The sequence below is a fragment of the Lissotriton helveticus genome, chromosome 7, assembly GCF_964261635.1.
Source record: "Lissotriton helveticus chromosome 7, aLisHel1.1, whole genome shotgun sequence".
Classification (NCBI taxonomy): Eukaryota; Metazoa; Chordata; class Amphibia; order Caudata; family Salamandridae; genus Lissotriton; species Lissotriton helveticus.
Window position 1 is genome coordinate 1,031,671,667 of NC_136068.1, and position 26,343 is coordinate 1,031,698,009.

Sequence of the window (26,343 nt, forward strand, 5' to 3'; positions counted from 1 at the left end):
GCAAAACTTGACATGAAGAAACACATCTCAAGATCTGCTAAAAGTGCCTTTCTCAACCTAAAATTACTATACAAAATAAAACCCTTCCTCCCACCCAAGGACCTTCAACAAGCCACCCAGGCACTAGTCCTCTCCAGAATAGATTACGGGATCGCGACCTTGACAGGGTCAGCAAAATCTCACTTTGCCCCCTTGAAGACGACACTCAACGTAGCAGCAAGAATGGTCTCCGGAATTAAGAAATTTGAGCACCTCTCTCCAGCCCTCAAAGAACTCACCTGGCTCCCAGTGGAGTTGCGAGCCAGCTTCAGAACAGCCTGCATCACACACAAAGCCCTGCATACAGGGAAGCCAGAATACCTGTCCGCCAAACTCAATAGGGCAGGCCAGTCCAGAAACCTCAGGAGCTCCAGCTCTCTACTGCTCATTCCTCCAAAATCTCGCAAGCAAAGAACTACAGCCAAATCTTTTGCTGGTAACGCTCCCAAAATCTGGAACTCCATTCCTCCACACATTAGAACAACCTCCTTGTTTTCAAAATTCAACGGGCTACTCTAAGACCTCTTCCTCGATCACACTCGAAAGATCTGATAGACCCTGGACTGCCCACAATCTGTCACTTCAGCTTTTCCTAAATTCCAAGTCTGACAAGGTCGCAGCTCAAGATATCTTCTGGATACATACATTCTGTTGACAGTTTCTGTATGATTGATTTTCAATCTGATATCGCAGTCTCCCTAATGGGAGCTGTCCCCCAGTGCACCGCGTTGTAAATACCAAAGGTATGATAAAGTTCAAAAAACGAAAACCAAGTTGATTCCAAATCAATTTGTAATTGTATTAAATCATTTCTTCATTACAAATATTTTCTTTTCATCAATGCAATACTCTTCATTGTTCAAATTATATATCCAAAGTTCATTGTTTCCATATCCCTATGCATTTCGGGCTTGTCCAGCCCTTCATCAGGGGATCAATCTATAAAAACAAATCAAAACGGACTGATATCAGTGATGATATCTGCTATACATACTTGCACATTGTAAACGGTGAAAAAAACGATTGTTGTTAAAACCAATGCATGTTCATGCGTTACAATGTAAACCTCGATGTTATCGTTGTAAATCATGTGTTCAAAAAACAGTATCTGAAAAGCCGCCACCAAACCACTGTTGTTAACGTCGTGTGAAAAATCCATCAGGGTGCGGTTCAAGATAAACAAACGTCTCAGTTCAAGTGCGTTTAAGCTCGCGTGTGCCCTACGAAAAGATATCCGAAACCACCGCACGCGTATCCCATATTTTGTGCAACATAAATAATCTACGTGACTAAAAGTACTCACAGAAAACGTATTACCGGGACGCTATAAGCCACGGTTCTCCATCCACGCTGAAAGTTAGTGCTTGTGTGGTTAAAAAAGCACGGAGGTGCATTCGAGTGTAAACATCAATGACGGACCATTTACTGAACACATGATTTACAACGATAACATCGAGGTTTACATTGTAACGCATGAACATGCATTGGTTTTAACAACAATCGGTTTTTTCACCGTTTACAATGTGCAAGTATGTATAGCAGATATCATCAGTCCGTTTTGATTTGTTTTTATAGATTGATCCCCTGATGAAGGGCTGGACAAGCCAGAAATGCATAGGGATATGGAAACAATGAACTTTGGATATATAATTTGAACAATGAAGAGTATTGCATTGATGAAAAGCAAATATTTGTAATGAAGAAATGATTTAATACAATTACAAATTGATTTGGAATCAACTTGATTTTCGTTTTTTGAACTTTATCATACCTTTGGTATTTACCACGCGGTACACTGGGGGACAGCTCCCATTAGGGAGACTGCGATATTATTTTGACTTTAACGCTGATTGGTACAGACAGCGAAGCCCTGGTTTGCACGCGACAACTTTCCAGCTACCCAACGTTTGGTGTACTCAACGGTGCGTGTCTAACTTTATGTGTATTTACTGTTTCTGACTTTTGGACACAGCACGTCATTCAAAATGAATTTCGACAACATCACTAGCTCCACAGATGCAAAAGCTGATACTTTTGCTTTCACCGTCGATGACGCAACGAAAATTTACGGACTGATCAGAGAAGAAACTGCGCCTTTCTCCAACAAGAAAAGCAAAGAAAGCAACATTAAACAACTGTTGTATCTACTTAAAAAAGAAACCAATCAAAGATTACATGCGTCCACCCTTGTGAGGTACCACCGGGCTCAACGTATTCCAAGGGGCTTAAGAGTCCCACTGAAACCTTTATTATGCAAGAACAATACCCGATTTGTTGAGAGGTGGTTTGCAATCCTCAACAAATGTTCATTGGATCTGATTCTACTGATTGTAGAGGAACTTTGCAAAACATTAGAAGAACTCAATGATGAGATTAACAACACCGAAAAGGATCTGTCTGAGATGATGGAAACCACTGATTATACTAAAATGCTAGAGGATTTGAACACCCAGTTAGATAAATATACCCAGGAAATTCAGGAGAGAAAGATATGCAAATATAAAAGGGACACAATAGACTATAAGCTCGGGGAGGTATACACTTGGGCAGAAGTGTATGCCCGCCGACGCCAACCCAAAGCTTACAATCCTTACTCTGCCACTGAAACCTATTCATCCGATAGCGATGTACAACCCAACAAGAACGCTTCAAGACCCACCACCTCAAAGGAAAACGTGACTACACCCGAACCTGCGGTTCCTTTTTTAGAAGGGGGCCGAGAGGCACAGGAAGAACCCAGAGGGGAAAGAACAGTCGAAAAAACAAAAGAACCAGAGAAAAGGAAAGACAGGAAAAAACGATGAACAGTGACAACCTTGTCATCAACATCTCCTCACATCCTTTGACTGAACTAGAGACCAAGTTATTACAAAAGGGTCAATCATTTGAACCTACTACCAACTCTAACACTTTGGAACTAGAAGTGAGTTTTTTCAAACTGATGAGAAACATTAGACTTCGTCATTATTTTGAAAATGTGATCACCACAGAGTCTCAACCTGACAGTACCTTACTGGACCTACGTCCGCGCAGCACTTTTATGGCTCCCATCAGTCATAAACTTATCGACACTTTTGAGAACCTAGTGAAACAAGATCTCATGACATTGCGATTCCAAACGAAACTGAAACACAGTAACCTGACTGTCAAGGAAAGATCCTTATTAAAGAAGTTGGCCGATAACACTGACATAATCTGCCAGAATGCTGACAAGGGTGGCGCCTTGGTTATAATGGACAAGGATTTTTATCATCAACAAGTTGAATTACACGTTACTGATACCACCACCTATGCACCCTTGGATAGGAATCCCACTGAAGAATTCAAACAAACACTTGAGAATATTCTATCTAAAGCTTTGGAAGATAACATCATCACTGGGAAAACCAAGCGGTTTTTGACTCAGGAACACCCTAAGACTCCTTCATTGTATATGCTACCGAAAGTCCACAAGGACCTCAAGAAACCTCCATTCAGACCCATAGTCTCTACAAGGGGGAGCATACACGAGCCAGTGGGTAAACTATTGGATAGACATCTTCAACCTTTGGTGGCTAGAACACCAACATATATACGTGATACTACTCAATTCTTGAACAGATTGGAAAGCATCCAGTTATCATCTTATGAAGAATATTGGCTTTGTACAGTAGATGTCAAGGCGTTGTACACGTCCATCCCACATAACCTTGGGATTGAAGCCATCGAAAATGCCATCCTAAATTCTGATATCAACCCGACACTTCAACCTTTCCTGATGGAATTATTGGGATTCACCCTTTATCAAAGTTACTTTATGTGGCAAGACACATTCTACCTACAACTCAACGGGACCTCAATGGGCAATTGTGCTGCCCCAGTTTATGCGAATTTGTTTATGCACTACTTTGAACAGAACAACATCCTCAACCTACCAGATTGGGCCCAATCTGGCAGACTGTACATAAGATATATTGATGACATTTTCCTTGTGTGGTCAGGAACAGAAAACAACCTAAAATTTTTTTGGGAAGACCTGAACAAGATCAATGATTGAATTCAATTTACATGGATGTATGATCGGAACACCATCAATTACCTTGATGTACAAGTCACACTAGAGAATCTGGAATTTCGAACAACAATATAACGGAAAGACACAGACCGCAACAGCACGTTGCATTACACCAGTTTTCACAAGCAGAACCTGAGGAACAATTTACCTTTGTCTCAACTCATGCGAATCAGACGCATTGTCTCGGATGACACAGATTGTAACATGCAAACAGACATTATGTGCCAAAGATTCAGAGAGAGAGGGTACCCGGATGACATAGTGAACACTGCAAAATTGAAGTGTGAATCCATGAGAAGAGAAGACTTACTCAGACCTAAGCTTAAAGAACAACAAAAGCGCATGACAGTGGTCTCCAAATATTCAACACTGAGCAACAAATATCGTAACATGATACTGAAACATTGGTCGTTATTAAGCATGGAGCCAGACTTTAGAGGAATATTTGAACAGAAACCGACTTTTGCTCACACACGTGGCACCAACATCAAAGAATTGTTGACACACCCCAGAACCACCAGTGCCACAGTCAGATACAAAGGACTCCAACCATGTTACAACTGCAGTAACTGTAACAATGTCATGAAGGGTAACATTTTGTATCACCCAATGAAAGGCCACAAAGTCAAACTGAAGGTCAACGCTACATGTAACACGTCCAACGTGATCTATCTATTGAAATGCCCATGTGGCTTGTGCTATGTTGGCCACACAGAAAGAAAATCAGAGTAAGAATCATGGAACACAAGAGCAACATAAGAACTGCCGACACCAAATCAACCGTGGCAATGCACTTCTCGGAATACAGACACAATGTAGCTCAACTACAATTTATGATCCTGGAGAATGTAGTGAATCAGGAGGGCATGAACCCCAAACACAAATTACTCCAACGAGAGAACTTTTGGATACGGTACCTGAGCACGATGCAACCCACAGGGTTGAATGATCGTATGGAATTTCAATGTTATCTTTAATGAGCTTTATCATGTCATTTCATCCCATTATCATGTTGTACGTTTACACACTGTCGTTTTTCCATTCATGCACCTTTAGGTTCGGGTATCATCACCAGGTTCTTCATATGTTGATGTAATTATCTTTGTGTTAATGAACACCTGTCTGATTATTGTTTACTTTGAACCTTTATCTGCACATCATGGCACCCGTTTGTTTTCATTTATTCTCTGTTCCAAAATGGCTCCCATTCTGTGGATCAGTAAATGGTCCGTCATTGATGTTTACACTCGAATGCACCTCCGTGCTTTTTTAACCACACGAGCACTAACTTTCAGCGTGGATGGAGAACCGTGGCTTATAGCGTCCCGGTAAATACGTTTTCTGTGAGTACTTTTAGTCACATAGATTATTTATGTTGCACAAAATATGGGATACGCATGCGGTGGTTGCGGATATCTTTTCGTAGGGCACACGCGAGCTTAAACGCACTTGAACGGAGACGTTTGTTTATCTTGAACCTCACCCTGATGGATTTTTCACACGACGTTAACAACAGTGGTTTGGTGGCGGCTTTTCAGATACTGTTTTTTGAACACATGATTTACAACGATAGCATCGAGGTTTACATTGTAACGCATGAACATGCATTGGTTTTAACAACAATCGGTTTTTTCACCGTTTACAATGTGCAAGTATGTATAGCAGATATCATCACTGATATCAGTCCGTTTTGATTTGTTTTTATAGATTGATCCCCTGATGAAGGGCTGGACAAGCCCGAAATGCATAGGGATATGGAAACAATGAACTTTGGATATATAATTTGAACAATGAAGAGTATTGCATTGATGAAAAGCAAATATTTGTAATGAAGAAATGATTTAATACAATTACAAATTGATTTGGAATCAACTTGGTTTTCGTTTTTTGAACTTTATCATACCTTTGGTATTTACAACGCGGTGCACTGGGGGACAGCTCCCATTAGGGAGACTGCGATATTATTTTGACTTTAACGCTGATTGGTACAGACAGCGAAGCCCTGGTTTGCACGCGACAACTTTCCAGCTACCCAACATTTGGTGTACTCAACGGTGCGTGTCTAACTTTATGTGATTTTCAATCTGCTCACTATTTTATTTGTTGTATATGTTGTGAAGCGCTCTGATACCCCTTGGTCTAGCTAGCGCTATACAAAACTACAAAAAAAATTATATATATATTGGTCAATATTGTGCAATAAATGTCTGACACTCCTCTGTGTTAGGCTTAAGGCTGCTCGCCCGCACTACCACTAATCGAGCACTTTGTGTTTTAGATTGAGCCCTCTACACGGTATAACCAGTTATTAAGCATCCAATATACAGAGCTAGCTTCCTACATCAATCTTAAATATTTTCTTTGCTCATGAATAACATGCGAAAACATGTCTAACCAGAGACGTTTGGAATGCCTTGAAAAATCTCACAGCACATAGTTGGCAGAGCTCATGAACTCCATTGGTGTGGCTCATGAACTCATTAATTTAATGAAGGATTCAGATCATCGTAATGGCAAATAACTAAACTATAGATCTAAATAAAAAAAAGTGGAAATTACTTTCAATACTATTTCATCTTGCAAGTGTTCTGGAATCTTGCTATTGCACTCTGTTCATGGACCATGCCACTATATCTGTCCGCCACCATTCAACAGTCTTCACAATCTTTACACCCAAATCCACGTTATGTTTGATAAAGTGCCTAACTACCAAGACCAGGACAATTTTTAATACATCAGAAGCCACAAACTAATGATCTACTATTCCACTACATTGCCCTTATCAGACAATCATTCAAGCTCCCATTCTCTCAGCGCCCCACTCCCAGTAGCTGACATTTGTATAATCATTCCATCCCACAAATTGCTCTCCCCAAAGCATCACTTTTGCAATGAACCCTAAACCTGGAGCATAATTTAAACCTTTATAAGTTTGACCTTTCAAACTCCAAATCTCAACCTCGAAATTGTTACATGCTCCCTACACTCCTGTCTTCCTTACTTCTTCCAGTTGGGCCATGCTCTTGGCTTTCATGAGCTCTTCATCTGCTCGAGAACGTTCCGCAACACAAGCAGCTTTGACCCGGCTCAGATCCTGCCAACACAAAGGGAAAAAAATGTATTTCAGAGGCAGTCCTTTTGCATCTGACTATGGCCAAAACAATACTATGGCCTGAAAAGCAGCTCTAGTAATGAGCAGTGACTGAGATCAATTTAAACATTCCACCCATCACTTTTTTATTTTTCTAAACTAGACACCCTAAATGTGACTATGATGGCTAATACTAGGGTCCCATGCTTGCTATACCTCAGTGATGAGGCCCAAAAATACAGAAACTGGTCTTGAGGTGTGCATGTTCCCATCAGCACAGACCCTGGCCAGGACCAATACTGATTTACAAATGGCTGGGGTCTGTCTGGAGGGCATACCAAGCAAAATAAAAGATGGACTGGAATGTGGGCCATGGTATTACAAAAGCATTCCACCATACTTTTTTTATATAATGCGATCATTTACCTCTTCCAGTGCAATGCGTGTTGCCTCGAGCCTCTGGATCCGCTCCTGCATGGTGCGTTCACTCTCTTCCATGTGACGAGTCATGTGATCCATCTGCAAAAAAAAAAAAAGATGCTGAAAGTGTTAAAAGGCAAGGAATGCGGTGAGCACCAGTCTCATCTCATCAACAGTGGTCTTCTTCATGCTCACCAGACTACTCCCTGACTCTGCGTGGGAGAGACAACACAGCTAGAGGGTACAATGTCTTTTAAGGTTCTCTATAGCAGTCTATCGAATATGTGGGTGAACAGACAGGGCAGCTAGGATTCCTGTTGATACAATGCTGCAATGACTAATCCAAGCCTACCTGGCAAGTCCCTGCAATTTATACGATACAGACAGCTGTGCTGGGATTTCTGAGGTTGCTTTTGGTATGCTCTATGGATCAGATGGTAGAATTACCTCTTACAGATGGTCTCTACAGTCTTTCATTTTAGGGACCAAGTTTTGTTTTGAGATTGCCATCACCACTCATCAGCACAGAGAAGCTGCAACGTGGAGCTCTGCAATCCCTCATGAATAATGAAGCTGTGTGTGTGATCCCAATGTGGCCTTTACCAGGGAAAAATCTCCAGAAAAGCCCCAGAGGTAGCATGCACGTGGTCTCTGCAACCCTTGATACAGAGGCCAAAATAATAGATGCTCCACTCAAACCATGCTCATACAGAAGATGTGCACGGTTGTCTAAACAGCAAGTGACACAGAGGGCAATCATTTGCTACTAGAATCTTGTCTTTAGATTTTCACAGTGGGATTACAAAAAGTATGAACATTGAAATTGATGTTCTAAGGCTTATAAATACCATGTATGTATAAATCAAGAATACAAACTGAACAACTTTGAGATACTTTTCAGACTGGAAAATTGGCTAGGAAGTAACTTGGGTAATTGCTGGATAAATTTATTTGGAAAGATATGTGGTGCATAACATGAATCATTCTTAATCTACTGCTTTTTTGTGCCATACAGAAAACCTGGCGCATAAGCTGCACAAAACTACAGAGGATAAAAGTATCCACCATGGAAATTTTACAAGAGGAGAGTAGTGTATTAAAATACCTATAAAAGTGGTCTAGGATGTATTTAATTTGGTTCAATGAAGCCACAGGTAAGCTCGTGCATAAAAAGCAAAGAAGCTTTTAAAGTGATGGAACAGAAGAGGGCTGGGGGCTCCAATGGTAGACTTCCAAGGGTGGAAATGTTGACACACGTAAGACACCCTTTACTATTTCCTTCTTCGAATTCACCCAAGATCAGAGGTGATGAAGTTTCTGATTGGCAGCACAATAGACATGCAAATAAAATTTACTTAGAGAGAATAAATTAATGGCAACATATGCTCCTAATGAGGGCCAGAAAGCATTTTTGACAAAGATTCTACCAATTATATACAACTGCATGGAGGGTAAACTGCACCATTCAGAAAATGTTAACTACATAATTGACCCACCATTAGAAAAATCCACAACCGGTTTTTATCATCTCAAACAGGACACATAAAGCACTTTTACAAGTCAAGTCAAGTCAGAGATATTTGTATCACGCACACATCACTCCCAAGAGTCTCATGGCGCTTGCAGACGGCTCTGACAAAGAGAGATGAGGTAATGGCTTAGTTTTCAAAAAGCCATGTCTTCAGCTTTTTATGGAAGCAGCTGTGTTCGGGGGTGATGCGCAGGTGTAAAGGCATTTTATTCCAAGATGCCGGAGCAAGAAAAGAGAAAGAACGACCCCCTTTCCTGGCAGTATGAATTCTGAGAGGAGTAAGCAGTGCCTCATTGCTAGATCTGAGCAGTCTGCCTGGCTGATACCAGCGTAATTTCTGCGACTAGTATTTAGGACCATTGCCATACATTTGCTTATGGGTCAGGCACAGAATTTTGAAGAGAATTCGTATTTTCACTGGAAGCCAGTGGAGAGCTTTTAGACTGGGAGCAGAGGAATATCTTTGCGGAAGGTCGAGGACCAGCCTGGCTGCAGTGTTCTGCAGGGCCTGAAGCCTGTTCAGAAAGCTTTCATTGATTGAGAGTAATAGGGCATTACCATAATCAATTTTGTTTATAATAAGTCCCTGTATAAATTGTTTTCGGGCTTCAATAGGGATCCATTTGAAAACCTTCCGCAGACTGCGCATTATGCCAAAGCAGGTGCCGGTTACATGATTTATTTGGTGCTTTATGGACAGTTGGTTATCCATGTATACTCCGAGATTACGGACCGTTTCCTTGGGGGTCGGACAAGGGCCAAGGTTGGATGACCACCAATCATGAGTCCAATGCTCAGTGGGCTTGCCAAAGAGCATGATCTCCGATTTGCTACCATTCAATTGAAGGTGGTTAGCCCTCATCCACTTATCAACATGTGTTATACAATGTTTAAAACGCTGCTTGGTTTCGTTCGGGTCCGGGCCCAAGGTGATCAGAATCTGGGTGTCATCAGCATAAGATATGACTCCAAAGGCGTAGGATCTGATCACCTTAGCCAACGGAGTCATGTACAAATTAAACAGCGTTGGGCTCAAAATAGAGCCCTGCGGTACTCCCATCTCGACCGGTCTTTCATGAGCACTGCAGTTTCCGATCTGCACTGTGGATACACGGTCCGACAAGTAGCTGTGAAACCATGTCAGGGCATTTGCTCTGACACTTATTTCCCATAGCTGCTGTTTTGAAATGCTGTGGGAGATGGTGTCAAAGGCGGCGGACAGATCAATCAGGACGAGGATGACTGACTGACGTTTGTCTAACCCCAGTCTGATGTTATCAGTAACCTCGATCAGTGCTGACTCAGTACTGTGTGCCGACCTGAACCCAGAATGTGAGGCGTCTAAGAGTTCATGGCTTTCAAGATGGTCAACAAGCTGTTTGTTAACAAGAGATTCTAGCACGTTCCCGAAATAGGGGAGTAATGATATAGGACAATAGTTTAAAAGAAGTTTGGGATCGGCCGTGTTTTATTTTTAAATCAGTCTTACCCTGGCAGCTTTCCTTATTATAGGAAAGTCCGCTTCCAAAAGTGACTTGTTAAATAAGCCAGTTATTCTTTCCAATAATGCCGAGGCAATAATGGAGAGAAATTTGGGTGGAATAGGGTCAGTAGGGGAGTCCGACTTTATCTTCTGCAAGACACAGGTGACTGAATTGCAGTCACATTTTGCAAAATCATTTAGAAAATAAGAAAGGTCAGGTAAAGGGCCGGAAGGATCTTCAGGATTGGTGCTATTATGTTGAGATACGAGAGAGTGAATAATAGCTGTGATTTTTTCGTCAAAGAATTTAGATAGACAATCAGTCCAGTCTTGGGTGCAGGTATTAATGGCTGATTGCTAGGAGTAGCGAATTCCTTTAAAATTTGATATAGTTCTTTAGAGGAGTTTTCTGCCTTATTTATCCAATATATAAGGAATGTTTGTTTTGCCAGTTTTATTTCCTTCATGTAGTCATGATGCAAATTCTTGTATGTTTCACGATCGGCCTGATTTTTACTTTTGCCCCATTTTCTCTCCGCGGTTCTACATGAAAATGTAGTCATTCTTAATTGGTCAGTGAACCATGGGGCAGTTCTTGTCTTGATCTTAACCTTACCGAAAGGGGAAATTTTATCTAATGCAGTCAAAATAGCATTATCAAGATGTTTTGCCACTTGGTTTACGCTGGCTTCCGGGCCTAACTGGTCATGGCAAAAATGTTTTAAGAAAAGGGGCAAGGTAACTTTGTGCCATGGCCTACGCAATATATGTTCACTATCCCGGTCAGTTTTGTCTGCAGTTGTGGGAATGGTGAATTTTAATAAGTAATGGTCAGTCCATAATAGCGGAGTTGGGGGCTTCACAGTTATTCCCGCCGAGCACGAAAAGAGAAGATCCAAAGTATGACCTGCACAATGTGTGGGACCTACAACCAACTGGGCAAGACCGAGGGTTTTCATACTAGAGATCAGTTTCTCAGTGTCCGGATTTGATGGTATCTGCGTAAAAATTAAAATCTCCAATTAGGAGAAAATTGTCTGAAACTAATACATGTGGCGCAATGATCTCTAATAGTTTCTCTGTAAAGTCCCCCTTTGCTCCTGGCGGTCGATAAATTAGGGCCCCTCTCCAGGGGCTGCTTGTGACGCCATTGATCTTGAAGATACATATTTCTGCATGGTTATATACAAGGTTTTCTAGAACAGTGATATTTAACTCCTGTGTAGAGGCAATTAATAGACCACCCCCTCTAGCCTCTTTCGTATCTATTCGGATCACTTTGGAAAGGCAATGTGCACATCAGGGGTGGCACTTTCGTGTAGCCAGGTCTCCGTAACAAAAACAATATCGGGGGTTGCCATGTCTAGGAGGCTCCATATCTCTAATGAATGTTTGGGCATGGACCGGGCATTAAAATACATTGCACCAAGCTTACTTGAGGCGCTGAGCTGATTTGAGTACGAAGATGTAATGACCTCCTTAGAACTAATGAATTTAACTGGGTACGCGATTTCTGGAATGCTAAGTATTTCTGTTGCCAGTGTGTCGAGGAGTTTGGGTTCAAACCCAATTTAACATATTTCTCCTGTGTTCACAGGTCCTCCTTCTGGCACCTTTGTTTGCTAGTATCTACTTTATTTATTTTGTTTCTTTGAATGAGCAGGCCACTTATTTCAGTTGGGCGGGACCCTCTCCATGGTTTTGAAACTTTCTGTGTTCCAACCTGCATGTGTCTTTGTTACATTTTGTAGATCTTGATTTCCTGATGCTTTGTAGGTTTTTGGGTTATGATATCTCTGCCTTAAATATGAAGCCCCTAAGCCTCCCCATATTTATTTTTGTGGTTTTGTAACTATTCACCTATTTTAACTGTTAATGCTGACCAGTGGTAGTATACGGCTGTCAGAAGCTTCCAGGGTCTTCGCAGGAGCAGTATGGATGCTAGTCCCAAATGCCCACCCACCAGTGCACCCGCTACAAGAGCAGATTCACTAGTCGGGGGGGAAAAGGGGAAGTGGACAGAGAAGAGAAAAATCCTTGTGAATGGCTGGCTCCCTCTGTGTAGTTGCAAGCTGAAATGGATTCTTCTGCTTACTTTCTTCAGGTAGCCTAATGCACAGAACAGGGAAACATAAGAACACTAATCTCTCTACTCCAATTACTCTATGAAATAATTAAAGCTGGTCCTACCATAACTTCACAAGGAAATGCTTCTCTTCTATTGATTGAATGCCCTACAGGAAGCAGTGACTGAAATTGAGAAAAGAGTATTTAATATCCAACCAATTTCTCTACCTGACTCTTCTTATTGGTGAATAAGCCTCTTATCTTTACCTGTTGCTCTCCTGCAGGTAACCTTGTAACTGGAGTCTGGTTGCAATTACAGTTCAAGCACAGTGACGCTGTCCTGGCTCAGGTATCCTCATGTAGCGCGCAAAAAGGTACAGGGAAGGAGAAGAGGGGAAGGAAAGGCAAGGAAAAGCGCAAAGGAAGAGTCAAAGTCAAGGGAACAGAACACTGCACTAGCTTGAATGAGACTGTCCTTACTGTCTGTGCTGAAGAATTCTGCTCGCTCGAATATTCTCCTTGGAGTCTGTACTTCACTTTTCTCAGCAGGCTTCCTCTGTGGCTGGCGGTAACTGCGCTCACTGACAGTATTGACTGCTGCCTTTCAAGGTACTGCTCAAGGAACTGCGTGGAGACTGAGTGGATTTCTATCTCACAATTCTCCACACTGAACTCTGGAGATACGTGATACTCTGACTGAGCTCACTCGGAAACACCCGTTGCTAACTAACCTACTCTGGAACCAAGTTCGACAATTCCGTTTCCTCCCGTCACGAATTCTTGACGCGGAGAAACGAGAAACTGCGACTCTCCTCAACACGGAACGTTATTGAAGTGCGCAGATAACAACGCGCGAACGTTCCAAGTACGCTAGGCTGCTCTACCTTCTTCTGGAAACAAGACGGCCACAGCGGCGGCCATCTTTGGAGTAATTCTTCAACTGTGAACAGGGGAACCAAATACCTACACTATGTGGCTTGAACAAAGGACGTCTTCGGGCAGCTAATGTAGGCACGCTAATAGTAGCGATACTAAGGTTCCTGACAGTACCCCCTCTCAAAGACCGATTTATCGGTCCTGGTTTGAGTGGTTTCTGTACATGAAATCGTTTTATCAGCTGCGGGGCATGAATATTAGACACTGGTTCCCAAGATCTCTCCTCAGGTCCATATCCCTTCCAGTCAACTAAATAGAATAGTTTCCCTTTCTTTAACTTAGAATCCAGAATCTCCTTGACCTCATATTCAGTGTGACCTTGGATTTCTAGGGGATCTGGAGGTCTAGTCAATCTCATGTGTGGTTTCGCCTTCTTTATTAAAGACACATGAAAGACTGGGTGGATACCTATGTTAGCTGGTAATTTTAACTTCACCGTGACTGGCCCCAACACTTTCTCAATGGAATATGGACCCACAAATCTTGGTTGAAACTTTCTATTGCCTTTTAAATGTAGATTCTTAGTGGATAACCACACCTGTTCTCCCACCTGATAGGATGGAGCAGGACGTCGGTGTCTGTCAGCACTCGCTTTATACACTCCCTTTGCTTTAAGTAAGTTTTGCTCTGCGACCTTATGAAGAGAGGCTAACTCAGTCATCAAATTTTGTACTGCAGGCACTTTCAACTCTTCCTGAGTAACGAAGAGGTTAGGATGACGACCGAAGTTCAAGTAAAATGGAGAGTAACCTGTGGAAACACTCTTAGCATTATTACAAGCAAACTCTGCCATTCATAATCTATCTACCCATTCTCCACCCTGATCAATTAGAAATAAACGGAGGTACTGTTCTAATTCCTGATTAATCCTCTCCGTTTGGCCATCTGATTCTGGGTGATAGCTAGTTGAAAGTCTACTCTCAACTCCCAACCCTTTTAGGTAGGCCTGCCAAAACTGAGAAATAAACTGTGGGCCTCTATCGGATACCACCACCTTGGGCACTCCATGAATTCTCACTATGTTTTCCCCAAACACTCGTGCTAACTCAGAAGCTGTTGGTGTACCTGCCAAAGGAATAAAATGACTCATTTTGGTGAATGTATCCACCACTACCAGGATAGTGTCAAAACCTTTACTCAGGGGCAGATCTACGATAAAATCCATAGAAATAGTATGCCATGGATGAGTTGGGGTAGGAAGTGGCTGTAACAATCCCTGAGGGGCTTGTCTGGTAGGTTTACTTTTAGCACATAACTCACAAGATTGTACATATTTTTTGACATGAGCAGACAACCCAGGCCACCAAAAATAACGTTGCACCAGATCCAAGGTTTTAGTGATTCCTTTATGTCCGGCCAAGGGATGATCATGACAACTCTTTAAGGCCTTCTGCTGGAGGGTTGAGTTAGGAAGGTACAGGGCTTCCTTGTAGTAAGGTAATTGCTGATGAGTATGTCTCTCTTTACCTTGAAGTACCCACTGCTGGATGTCTTCCTTTGAAAAACTCTTCCGAACCTCTTCTTGAAAATTATCTAGAGAGATGGTACAGATAATCTTTTCCTCCGGAATTATAGGTTGCGGATCCACCGTATGTTCAGAATCTTCTGTGTTCAGGCGGGATAAAGCATCAGCTTTGCCATTCTTGGTGCCAGGACGATATGTGATTACAAAATTAAAATCTGCAAAATAAAGAGACCATCGTAACTGACGAGGAGTAAGAGTCTTGGCCGACTTTAGAAACTGAAGATTCTTGTGATCTGTGAAAACAGTGACTGTGTGTTTCGCACCCAATAGGTAATGCCTCCAAACTTCAAATGCATCCTTTACAGCCAAAAGTTCCTTTTCGGCAATGGTGTAGTTCAATTCCGCTGCATTCAGTTTCCTGGAATGATAGGCCACCGGATGGAGTTGACCAGTCTTGCCATGCCTCTGCGAAAGAACCCCCCCGATGGCTTGATCGGAAGCATCCGCCTCCACAAAGAAAGGTTCCTCTGGGTCCGCATGCAATAAAATGGGCGCTGTCACAAATTGCTCCTTGAGGACGCAAAAGGCTTGTTCCGCCCCTGTAGACCATTCGAACTTAACTCCCTTTTTCAGTAGACGTGTAATTGGTGTAATCAATTGCGAAAACCCTTGGATAAAACGTCGGTAAAAGTTGGCAAATCCCAGGAATCTCTGAATTTCTTTGACATTCTGTGGAGATGGCCAGGTCCTTACTGCTTGCACCTTTCCCGGATCCATGGTGACACCATTAGGGGAAAGAACAAACCCCAAGAATTCAACAGTAGTTGCATGGAAGACGCACTTTTCCAATTTTACAAACAAGCGATGGGTCTGTAATCTCTCCAACACTTCCCTTACATGCCTGGAATGATCTTGCACATCCTTGGAATAAATTAAGATGTCATCCAGATAGATGATTGCAATCTTGTCAAGCAGGTCTCCCATCACATCATTTATAAAGTGTTGAAACACTGCCGGTGCATTACATAGACCGAATGGCATCACACAATATTCGAAGAGTCCAAACTTTGTGCGGAAGGCGGTCTTCCATTCGTGCCCTTCTTTCATACGGATAAGATGGTAAGCACCACGCAAATCGAGCTTGGTAAAGAATTGAGCTTCCTTAATCTGATCTAATAAAACTGAAATCAAGGGTAGTGGGTACCGGTTCTTGATGGTTGCTTGATTCAATGCACGGTAATCGATACAAGTTCTTAAACTTCCTTCCTGCTTCTTAGGAATAAAAAAGAGTGGCGAAGAGACAGGTGATTGCGAAGGTCGAATGAACCCGTTAGCCAAATAACGGTCCAGATACTCTTTTAAATGCTCATTCTCCGCCTCTGTCAATGCATAAATTCGACTGCACGGAAGGACTGCTCCCGGCTCCAGATCTATTGTACAATCATAAGCTCGATGGGGTGGCAACACCTCTGCCTCTTGTTCACTGAAAACGGTCGCAAAGTCTTTATATTCTTTAGGAATCTCTCCAGAATGAATGACACCAATTGATTGTCCTCCGAAGGATAACAAAGACGCAACAGAAGGTTCGGATGTACTTCCTTCAAGATGATAGCAATGTTCTCGACAGTAACTGGATTGCATCTTCACTGTCCGATTTTCCCAGTCAACTGTAGGGTTGTGGGTGGCTAACCAAGGCAGTCCCAGAATTAACTGGAACTGTGGCGCATCAATCAAATTAAATTGCAACACCTCTCTGTGACCGTCAACTTGAAGCAATTCCAATTGCTCGGTATGACTAGTGATAGGTCCCGATGACAGATTAGTACCGTCCACAGCACGAACCGGCTCTTTCTTTTCCTTACGAATGGCTCGTATGCCCAGTCGATGAGCATATTTTATGTCACAAAAATTGCCGGTAGCTCCGGAATCCAGCATAATGGCCACTCCAGCAATTTGATACTCTCGAAACTTGATGGTCATATGCAAAATCACATGGGGAGTTCGAGTTTGTAAAGTATTCAAGATTAAATGAGGTTCAGGAGCCGTTTTCTCATCCTTCATCACCAGAGCGACTCCGCCTACTGATGGCTCGAATCGTTTCCCTTAAACGGAGTTTTCGGACGTTTGGGACATTCCTTCACAAAATGACCAGAGTCCCCACAATATAGACATAACTTCTTGAGACGTCTTTGTTCCTTCTCTTCCTTACTTAATGGGCCCCTCACCGCTCCAATTTGCATGGGTTCCACATCATTATTGCCTCCCGTACCCTTTTCACTTCTCATCCTGTCAAAGCGAGGAAAATTTATTCTCCAATCTTTTTTCTTTTCTCCTTTACGTTCCGAATTTCTAAAATATAACTCCAACACCAGATCCACCAATTCTGTCAACTCAGTAGGGCGATTCGGAACTTGTGCTAAAACATCTTTGGTTTCATCCCTCAATCCGCGATAAAACAGAGCGGTCCTCTTCTCCTCTGGCCAGTTGGTCTCTAAGATGAGTTTGTTGAACTGAGTAAGGTAAGTAATTAAATCTTTTGAACCTTGGCGCAATTCTAATAGCTCATTGTCGGTAGCCTGGGAAATCCTTCTCCTGTCAAAAATCCTAAGGAATTCACTCTTGAATTTAGCAAAATCACAGAGTAGAGGATCATCCCTACTGACCAAGGGCATAGCCCAATTAGCTGCATCTCCACTTAGGTAAGAGAGAATAAAGGCCACTCTAGATTGTGCATCTGGGAAAAGGGTAGGACAGCACATAAAATGGAGGGAACACTGTGTCAAAAAAATCTGTGCCTTCTGAGGGTCTCCTGAAAATCTTTCTGGGGCCGCTAAGGGAATTAACGGAGAAACAGAATGAATAACCTGCGTCACTGCCTTTGGGTCTGTGATTGGGAGACTAGTACTGGGGATTGTGGAATCCTTGACTGGGTTTCCCATAGCTAAATTATCTACCTTCTGGGCTAGCGTTCTTGCCTCTAGACGAGAAGCCACCAACTCTTGTTGAAGTTTTTTATTTTCATCCCTACCTGCAACTATCTCCCTTTGAATTCCTTCTAAAATCGGACCTAAGGACTTTAAATCCATTCCCTCAGCCATACTACCCAGGCGAAGAATTTAACGGGGGCACTTCAATCTGTCAGAAGCTTCCAGGGTCTTCGCAGGAGCAGTATGGATGCTAGTCCCAAATGCCCACCCACCAGTGCACCCGCTACAAGAGCAGATTCACTAGTCGGGGGGAAAAGGGGAAGTGCACAGAGAAGAGAAAAATCCTTGTGAATGGCTGGCTCCCTCTGTGTAGTTGCAAGCTGAAATGGATTCTTCTGCTTACTTTCTTCAGGTAGCCTAATGCACAGAACAGGGAAACATAAGAACACTAATCTCTCTACTCCAATTACTCTATGAAATAATTAAAGCTGGTCCTACCATAAATTCACAAGGAAATGCTTCTCTTCTATTGATTGAATGCCCTACAGGAAGCAGTGACTGAAATTGAGAAAAGAGTATTTAATATCCAACCAATTTCTCTACCTGACTCTTCTTATTGGTGGATAAGCCTCTTATCTTTACCTGTTGCTCTCCTGCAGGTAATCTTGTAACTGGAGTCTGGTTGCAATTACAGTTCAAGCACAGTGACGCTGTCCTGGCTCAGGTATCCTCATGTAGCGCGCAAAAAGGTACAGGGAAGGAGAAGAGGGGAAGGAAAGGCAAGGAAAAGCGCAAAGGAAGAGTCAAAGTCAAGGGAACAGAACACTGCACTAGCTTGAATGAGACTGTCCTTACTGTCTGTGCTGAAGAATTCTGCTCGCTCGAATATTCTCCTTGGAGTCTGTACTTCACTTTTCTCAGCAGGCTTCCTCTGTGGCTGGTGGTAACTGCGCTCACTGACAGTATTGACTGCTGCCTTTCAAGGTACTGCTCAAGGAACTGCGTGGAGACTGAGTGGATTTCTATCTCACAATTCTCCACACTGAACTCTGGAGATACGTGATACTCTGACTGAGCTCACTCGGAAACACCCGTTGCTAACTAACCTACTCTGGAACCAAGTTCGACAATTCCGTTTCCTCCCGTCACGAATTCTTGACGCGGAGAACCGAGAAACTGCGACTCTCCTCAACACGGAACGTTATTGAAGTGCACAGATAACAACGCGCGAACGTTCCAAGTACGCTAGGCTGCTCTACCTTCTTCTGGAAACAAGACGGCCACAGCGGCGGCCATCTTTGGAGTAATTCTTCAACTGTGAACAGGGGAACCAAATACCTACACTATGTGGCTTGAACAAAGGACGTCTTCGGGCAGCTAATGTAGGCACGCTAATAGTAGCGATACTAAGGTTCCTGACAACGGCCCCCGTTTTCGGGGCCACTGACCCCCCTAGGTCACTGAAGAAATGTCACTGCTCTTGTGAATGTTTGAAGAGTTATGTGCAGACCCTATGATGGGTATTAACGTTTAGCCACATCAGAACTGCAATGGTCTGAGCAGCTGGTGGGAGAAGCTACTTGATTTGACTGGGAGGCAAGACATTCTATCCAGTGCAGTTTTGTGAATAAACATATTCCATAGCACCTGTCTGCAGCACTCCAGGAAGGGAGCTATGATCATCCCTTGATCACTCAGGTCTGCTTATTAAACCCTTTACCCCATCCCTGGGAGGTAAATAGATATTCCTGCTGGAACAATCTTGCTTTGTGGGTCACTACTTAAGTATCCTGAAGATAGGACCATGTCCCTGACGAGTGCCCTGCATAATGTCCACTCCTTACGAGCTGCTGGGAAATTCGTAAATTCCTGATGACACGCAACTGGAATTTATTTTTAACATGAAAATCAGATTTTTGATAGTTCTGGCTCATATCTAAGCTACAAACAGGAGAGGTTGGGTTGCTGCGATTCCTTGGTCCTTATTTTGGGCCATACCGGGAGAATTGTTGGCTTACATTTTGGCACTGTGTCAAATTGGCACAAGAGCTTCGACTGAAGGTTTCTGTGCCTTAACCCCTTCCATGCTGATGACGAACCCCAGCCGTCATGCACTACGGTGCTCGTGTGCTGATGACGGCTGGGGTTCGTCACGGCCCCGCCCTGTTCGTTTGTGTACAGCACAGCAGGGGAATCGCGGCCGCATGGAAGGGGTTAAAGACAATTCTCTACTATCCCAATTCCTTATTTACTACCCCAGATGGACCGTTATCCATGAATTCACCTCAAACTCTGTGGGATACTTTGACAACTGTACTACTTGACTGAGCCTTAATAAAGTCGTGCTTTGACTAAACACGTGTCGGCTGACAGTTGTTGTACATGACATTTACAAGACAGATCCAGGTCATTGTTTGGATCAACTCACCAAATACATTTTTAGACTGATGGACTAAATTAGGAATGACTTTTTATGTTACACTAATTAATGTGTGCTTTCGCATCACTTGTTTTTGTTTTGCTCCAATGGTGAACGTATTGTTTACAATCAGCTTACATCTTATTTGAAATCGTTTCTACAATGTGTTCTGTCGGATAAAGCAATTGCTTAATTTTCAAGAGAATGGATCAAAGTAAATCAATTAATCATTAGGGATGAAGAGGTAGGTCCAAACCAAACCAAACCAACAAAAGAACATAGTTAATGTGTTATATTTTATATAACGAGTGTTTCATGGTATATAATGCTGTCACACAGTTAAATCACAGTTAAATCACAGGACAACCACATAACTTAACAAGCATTAGAAATGCAATAGGTCTCGGATTTATTTGAGTTAGAGCTAATGGCATTGTAAATGGCAATGTCTTTTAGCCATGTGTTATGGAGTGTATGCATGTGGTGTGTAGTGGAATTATGTGGGTTGGATTGGAATTGTTAGTTGTGGAATTGTGTGGCGTGAAATTGTGTGGTGTGGATTGTATTTGTGTAGTGAAATGATGTGGCATGGTGGAATGTTGTGGGTAGTAATTATGTGGTATTGAGTTTACTGGAATTGTGTGGAGTGGGATTGTGTGTTATTGAGTATAATTATGTGTAATGGTATTTTGTGTTGTGGAATGGTATGTGGTGGAGTTTAATTATGTGGTGTGCTGTAGAATTTTGTGGCATGATGTGGAGTTCTGTAGTGTGGATTAGATGTATGTGGTGTGTTGTGTTATTTAGTTGAATTATGTGGATTGATGTCAAATTATGTGGAGTGTTTGTGCGTGTAGTTGTGTGTATGTGTGTGATTGTGCGGTTGTGTGTGTGTGGTTCTGTGTGTGGTTGTGTGGTTGTGTGTGTGGTTGTGTGGTTGTGCATGTGGCTGTGCGTGTGGTTGTGTGTGTTTGGTTAGGTGTGGTTGTGGGTATTTATGTGTGTGTGGTAAACAGTTGTTTATTATTGAATGTGCATTGAAAAAGACTACACCTCACTCAAGCCATTCTTATAGCTTCAGGGGCTGGGAACAGTCTGAATTGTCACACTTGGCAGCGCTGGCAGAGGCCATGGGTGGTGCAAGCTGCAGTGGCCTCATAACTAGGTCTCTGGCACTTATTTATTTACAAATTAAGCACTGAGCTAAGTATTATCTATCCTATATTATATGATTATCAGGAGAACTGCCTCCAGCCTGAAATTAATACTCCAGTACCAAAAGCGAGCCCCCTGTTGCACACTATAGAAATATTAAATCCCGTGCAGCGATAGCTGGGCCAGCAGGTTTGAAAAGTAAACACTGGTATCTATTCTCTGCAAGACCCCCATGTGGAAGATGGCTCTTGGTTCTAAGAAGTGTAAACCTACCAGAGTGCGTGGCAGCCAGATGGGGCTATCTGCCCTGCAGGATCTGCATTTTGCAAGAGATGGAAAAAAGAACAGGCACGCACGGGCCAGGCAGGAGACAGATATCACCCTGACCTACTCGTTTATTATTGATTGACTCGGGAGATGACTGAGGCCACTTCAGAGCGCACACATGGGTCTTCCAAATCTGGGACACAGTTTTAGGGAAAGAGACTTGTTGTCGAAACAATGCAAGAGGAAATCAAAAAAGAGAAGGGGGTGAGAGAAAGAAGAGAGAATGAGCGTACAGTAGCCACTAGATAAGGGCATTTGTCCAGCTACTAAGAAATAACTCCAATTTCTTATTTAACCGGAAAGTAAACCGACTGGAGACTCTTCCTTTACATGCACTGTCTCAACAAAGCAAAAAATAGCTATAACAATGGTCCAGGGTGGCCCTAAAGGGTGCTGTGATTACAGACACTAGGGACCTGACCACGTGAAAGTGTATCCTTAAAAATATATTTTTACATCAGCCCGATAGCTGCCCTTTTATCCTTATTTTCTTAATTGTATGTCAGGTGATGCAAAAAGCGACTCACAATCCACTGTTATGCAGTCTCTGCTCCATCCACACAGGAGCTTGGTACAAAACGCCCACTTTACATTACTCCCTACGTTTGTTTTCATTCGATGTATAGGGAGATACAATTACTTAACTAGAATCACACATGGCTGCGGTTCAAGTGGCGGCGCCGGAATTGCAGCTTGGTCGCCGAGCTCCGAAGACAGTTATTCAGCCACAAAACCACACCTCCCCTGCACTCCTTGTTCTAGAGTGTTAATTCAGTGGATAAAAAAACCTTAGATGGAGGGGGGGGGGGATCTGAGAGTGTCACTTCTTAAACTTTCGGCTTCAACTGGACATACATTTAACCGACTGCCGGGCAAACAGTGCAAAATTGCTACTATAACAGATGCTTTTCCCATTATGTTTTTTCTCATTGTCTAAAATCATTTGTCTCCCCCCACCACCTAAATTTGAAGATTAAAATACAGTCTGTGCCACAAGGACAAAGAAAGTGGAAATTAAAAACTTTTGAAAAACTTTTCTGCTTACCTCGCATTGCTGCGGGAGGTCGAGTCCACGTGGAGCGCGCGAGGAGGGAGGTGCGGCCGGGGTTGCTGCTGTGCTCTGAAACCTCTGAAACCGGAATACACGGAGGCCGCCCCGGAAGTCAGGCACGGTCGCCTGTGACGGGGGCGGGGCCACGTCCAGACCGGAAGAGGAGGCAGGCGGAGTCGATGCGTCTCGCGGCCCGGGGCTCCTGTGAGCGGTGTGGAGACCCGGGGCCGCGCTAGCAGGAGGTTGGGCGCCGCGTGCTGAGAGAAGAGTCCCCGACATTGCCCAGGTAAGTTTCAAAAGGCTGGGGGGGCTTGGTGCACTTGTGTGTGTGTGTGTGCGTGTATGCTCGTGTGTGTATGCGACGGCGACGGTGACGGCGGGGGAGGGGGGAGGGGGGGCCTCGGTGCACTTGTGTGTGTGCGCGCGTATGTGTCAGGGGGGGTGTGTCTCTGTATGTATGTATGTATGTGCGTGCGTGCATGAGTGCTTGTGTGTGTATGCGCATGCGTGTGTGGTGCTTGCGCTTCCCAGGAGACAGCGCCTGGCCACAGCGCGCGTTCCCGTTTCAAATCGGCTCCAGGGATGCGCGCGCCCCAAACTGTCTCCTGGGGAGCACACTCCCTAACATAAGATCTCGGCGGAGACGCGCTTCCGCGCGTCTTTAGCCGAGACCTAAAAAGGACCAATATAACGTTCAGTGTTACATACATATTTACAACAATTAACTAATACAAGAATCAAGACAACATATGGGGGACTTTTTTAAAGCATTCGTCTTATTATCCAATATAGCGTTGAGCTAACACCCTGTTTACTCTTAACCATGACTTTTGAGGTGTAGTGACTTAGGACATGGTGGTTAATTGTTTCGTCCAAAAAGGACTTCATCACGGATAGAAGAACAGCAAGAGAACTGAGGCGCTGTTCTCAGCAGATAAAAATTCTGTATGCTACGGGGATTCCCAATGGTTATACTATAATTAAGAAGGATTGCTCCACTGATATTGAAACACCTAATATTCTAATTGGAGATTCTAGGCATTTAGCTCTTGCTACAAATAGGATGCTATGGCGGACTCCCAGCACTTATGACTGATATGCTGCATTAGGAAGTTCGCCCCAATTGAGATTGGAACTACTATAATCCCAACCCTGATGAAGTCCTTATCGAACGAAAAGCGTTGGCTGGGCTGATGCATGTATTGTTACATCAGACTGTGAAAATAAAACGAAATAACTGAATACAAGAACTTTCAAGACTTCCGTCTTCGTATGGTTTGGAATTATAAGAATTGAAAGATTCTAACTGTACTTTACAATTGAACTTTTGAGATCTCTATGCTCCTTGATATCATCATTTTTATTGGAAGAGGAACTATTTTTCTCTAAATTGTGTCTTCTTAGTAGTTTGAGCATTTGTCAATATTAGACATCGTGAGGATTAATTTTCTGGTGCAGCATATACTGCCTACGCTATTGACCTATAATTTCACTTTCTTGAAATCGGCAAAATCCACAAAATGAAGTCTAACACCCACAAGATAATAGCAGGCATACATTTGATCAACAGGTAATAACCACGTTGATAGCCACTGTTGCATCATGACAGCTAACTACCTTGATACTGATGTAATACAATCCTAACATAATAGATCCCAATGACAGTTTGAGGAGTATTGTTTGATGACGGAGTTGTTCTTCACCAGTTTCTTAAAATGTATATTCATTAGTTATTGATAAATTATGATGTTGTTGATAAAACAGTTTAGTGTAAAAAAAGAAAAAAATCTATAAGAACATTATATTTTTACACTGGTAGGCACCGCTTGGTGCTGGCGCCATTACACGTCGTGCATAACACAAAACAATTAGTTAAGAATGACCTGAGATGGCAGACATAACAACAGAATAAAGAATAAAAGAGTAAAGTAAAGCTGGAAATCAAGACTGTGATGGTATGAAAAGATGACGAAGTGGGGATGAAATAAGGACAACCAACTGGCTAGAGTACTGTACTGAGGGGGCCCCACTGAGCTTGGGGGCTGCGGGGGCCTGTGTCACGGCACTGCATCAGTGTAGGAAGTGGGCTCTGTATGATATTATCACTAGGTGGTAATACCGTGCACAGAGTCCAGGGGTTCCCCAAAAGTGTACAGGGCTCAATGCAAAGGTGCTCTATTAGTGGTACTGTGGGCGAGCGGCTATAGGCCTAACACAGTGTAAGACATTTATTGTACACACATGATCATTAATGGACACACGACTCAAGAAGGAGATCCAGAACAATTTTATAAAATGATACTTTTTTTGTACTATAAGACCCGGGTCTTCATAATAAGGTAAGTATGTTTTTAATAAAAAAAAACATTTTGTGCTGAAAAATACACACTTGTCCAATGTTATCCTATGGGGAAAACAATAGTGAAATTAAACAGGTGAGTATCAAACTTACAGATTCAGTCTTCGGAGCCAAAAATCAGCAAGGGCAAGGTAAGTACCAAAACTGCACCACCAGTGGCAAAGGCGCGGCCGGGTGGGGAAACGACCGTTACAACGCGGTCAGTACACCACGATACCTCTAACGACCGCGTTGTTAGTATGCGATGTAATGACATCACAAGTCTTTACAACGAATTTCACAAGAGGCGCTGAGGTATTGGAAATACATTTCCAACACATTCCCTACTGTTGCGTGAACTAGAGTAGGAATAGTAAATAATACTATTCCCAAGTCCAGCACGCCCCCTAGTGGAAGTCGCTGTAAAGACTTGAGATGTAATACATTGCGCATAAACAACGCGGTCGATGTAACAACCGCATTGTAATGGCACACAATGTATAACATTGCGTCGTAATGTGCCATATTTGGCTGGGTGCAGTGTTCAAAATCGGAGTTTGACCCCAATGCTTTCTAATGGAGACAGGGGGTGCCTACAGCCACACTGCTTGCTTGTATGTAGATCGGTTTCAGGGGCCAAGCTTTGGGGGTTAGGTTAAGCACAGGGGGGCCCCAAAGCAGCACCAAACATACACCACCAGCGGCAGAGGGGCAGTCGGGTGCAGGGTGCAAATTCAACGTCGTGGGCCCAATGCTTTTCAATAAGGATCTTCTTGACAGTAAAGAGCCTACAGACGAGGCAGGAGGAAGACCAGAGACAGCAGAGGTAAGTCGGGATGTAGGGGGGCGCAAGACCACCACCGGTTCAGCTCATCAAGATCCAGGAGCTTTGAGTGCAGGGGCGCTATAGACGTCGGAGTCTTCTTATCAGAGCCGGTTGCGGTTGGGGAAGCCTCCGGATTCACACAGCAGGCGCCATTTTAGAGGGCAGGAGAGGTCAGCCAATGCTGCACATGAGGTCAGGATCGCCTGGAAGACTT

General features: G+C 43.2%; 1 protein-coding gene across 5 annotated transcripts in view; it reads right to left on the reverse strand.

Annotated features, from left to right (window-relative positions):
* The window catches only part of LRRC45 (leucine rich repeat containing 45), a 446,362-nt gene that overhangs the window by 138,003 nt on the left and 282,016 nt on the right, over nucleotides 1-26,343 (reverse strand). For all 5 annotated transcript variants that reach the window (XM_078653779.1, XM_078653776.1, XM_078653775.1 and 2 more), the window contains 2 exons: nucleotides 7,611-7,703; nucleotides 7,095-7,187 (listed from right to left, as the gene is read on the reverse strand). In XM_078653779.1, the coding sequence (XP_078509905.1) occupies nucleotides 7,095-7,187; nucleotides 7,611-7,703 (186 nt within the window). The remainder of the gene's footprint in view (nucleotides 1-7,094; nucleotides 7,188-7,610; nucleotides 7,704-26,343) is intronic.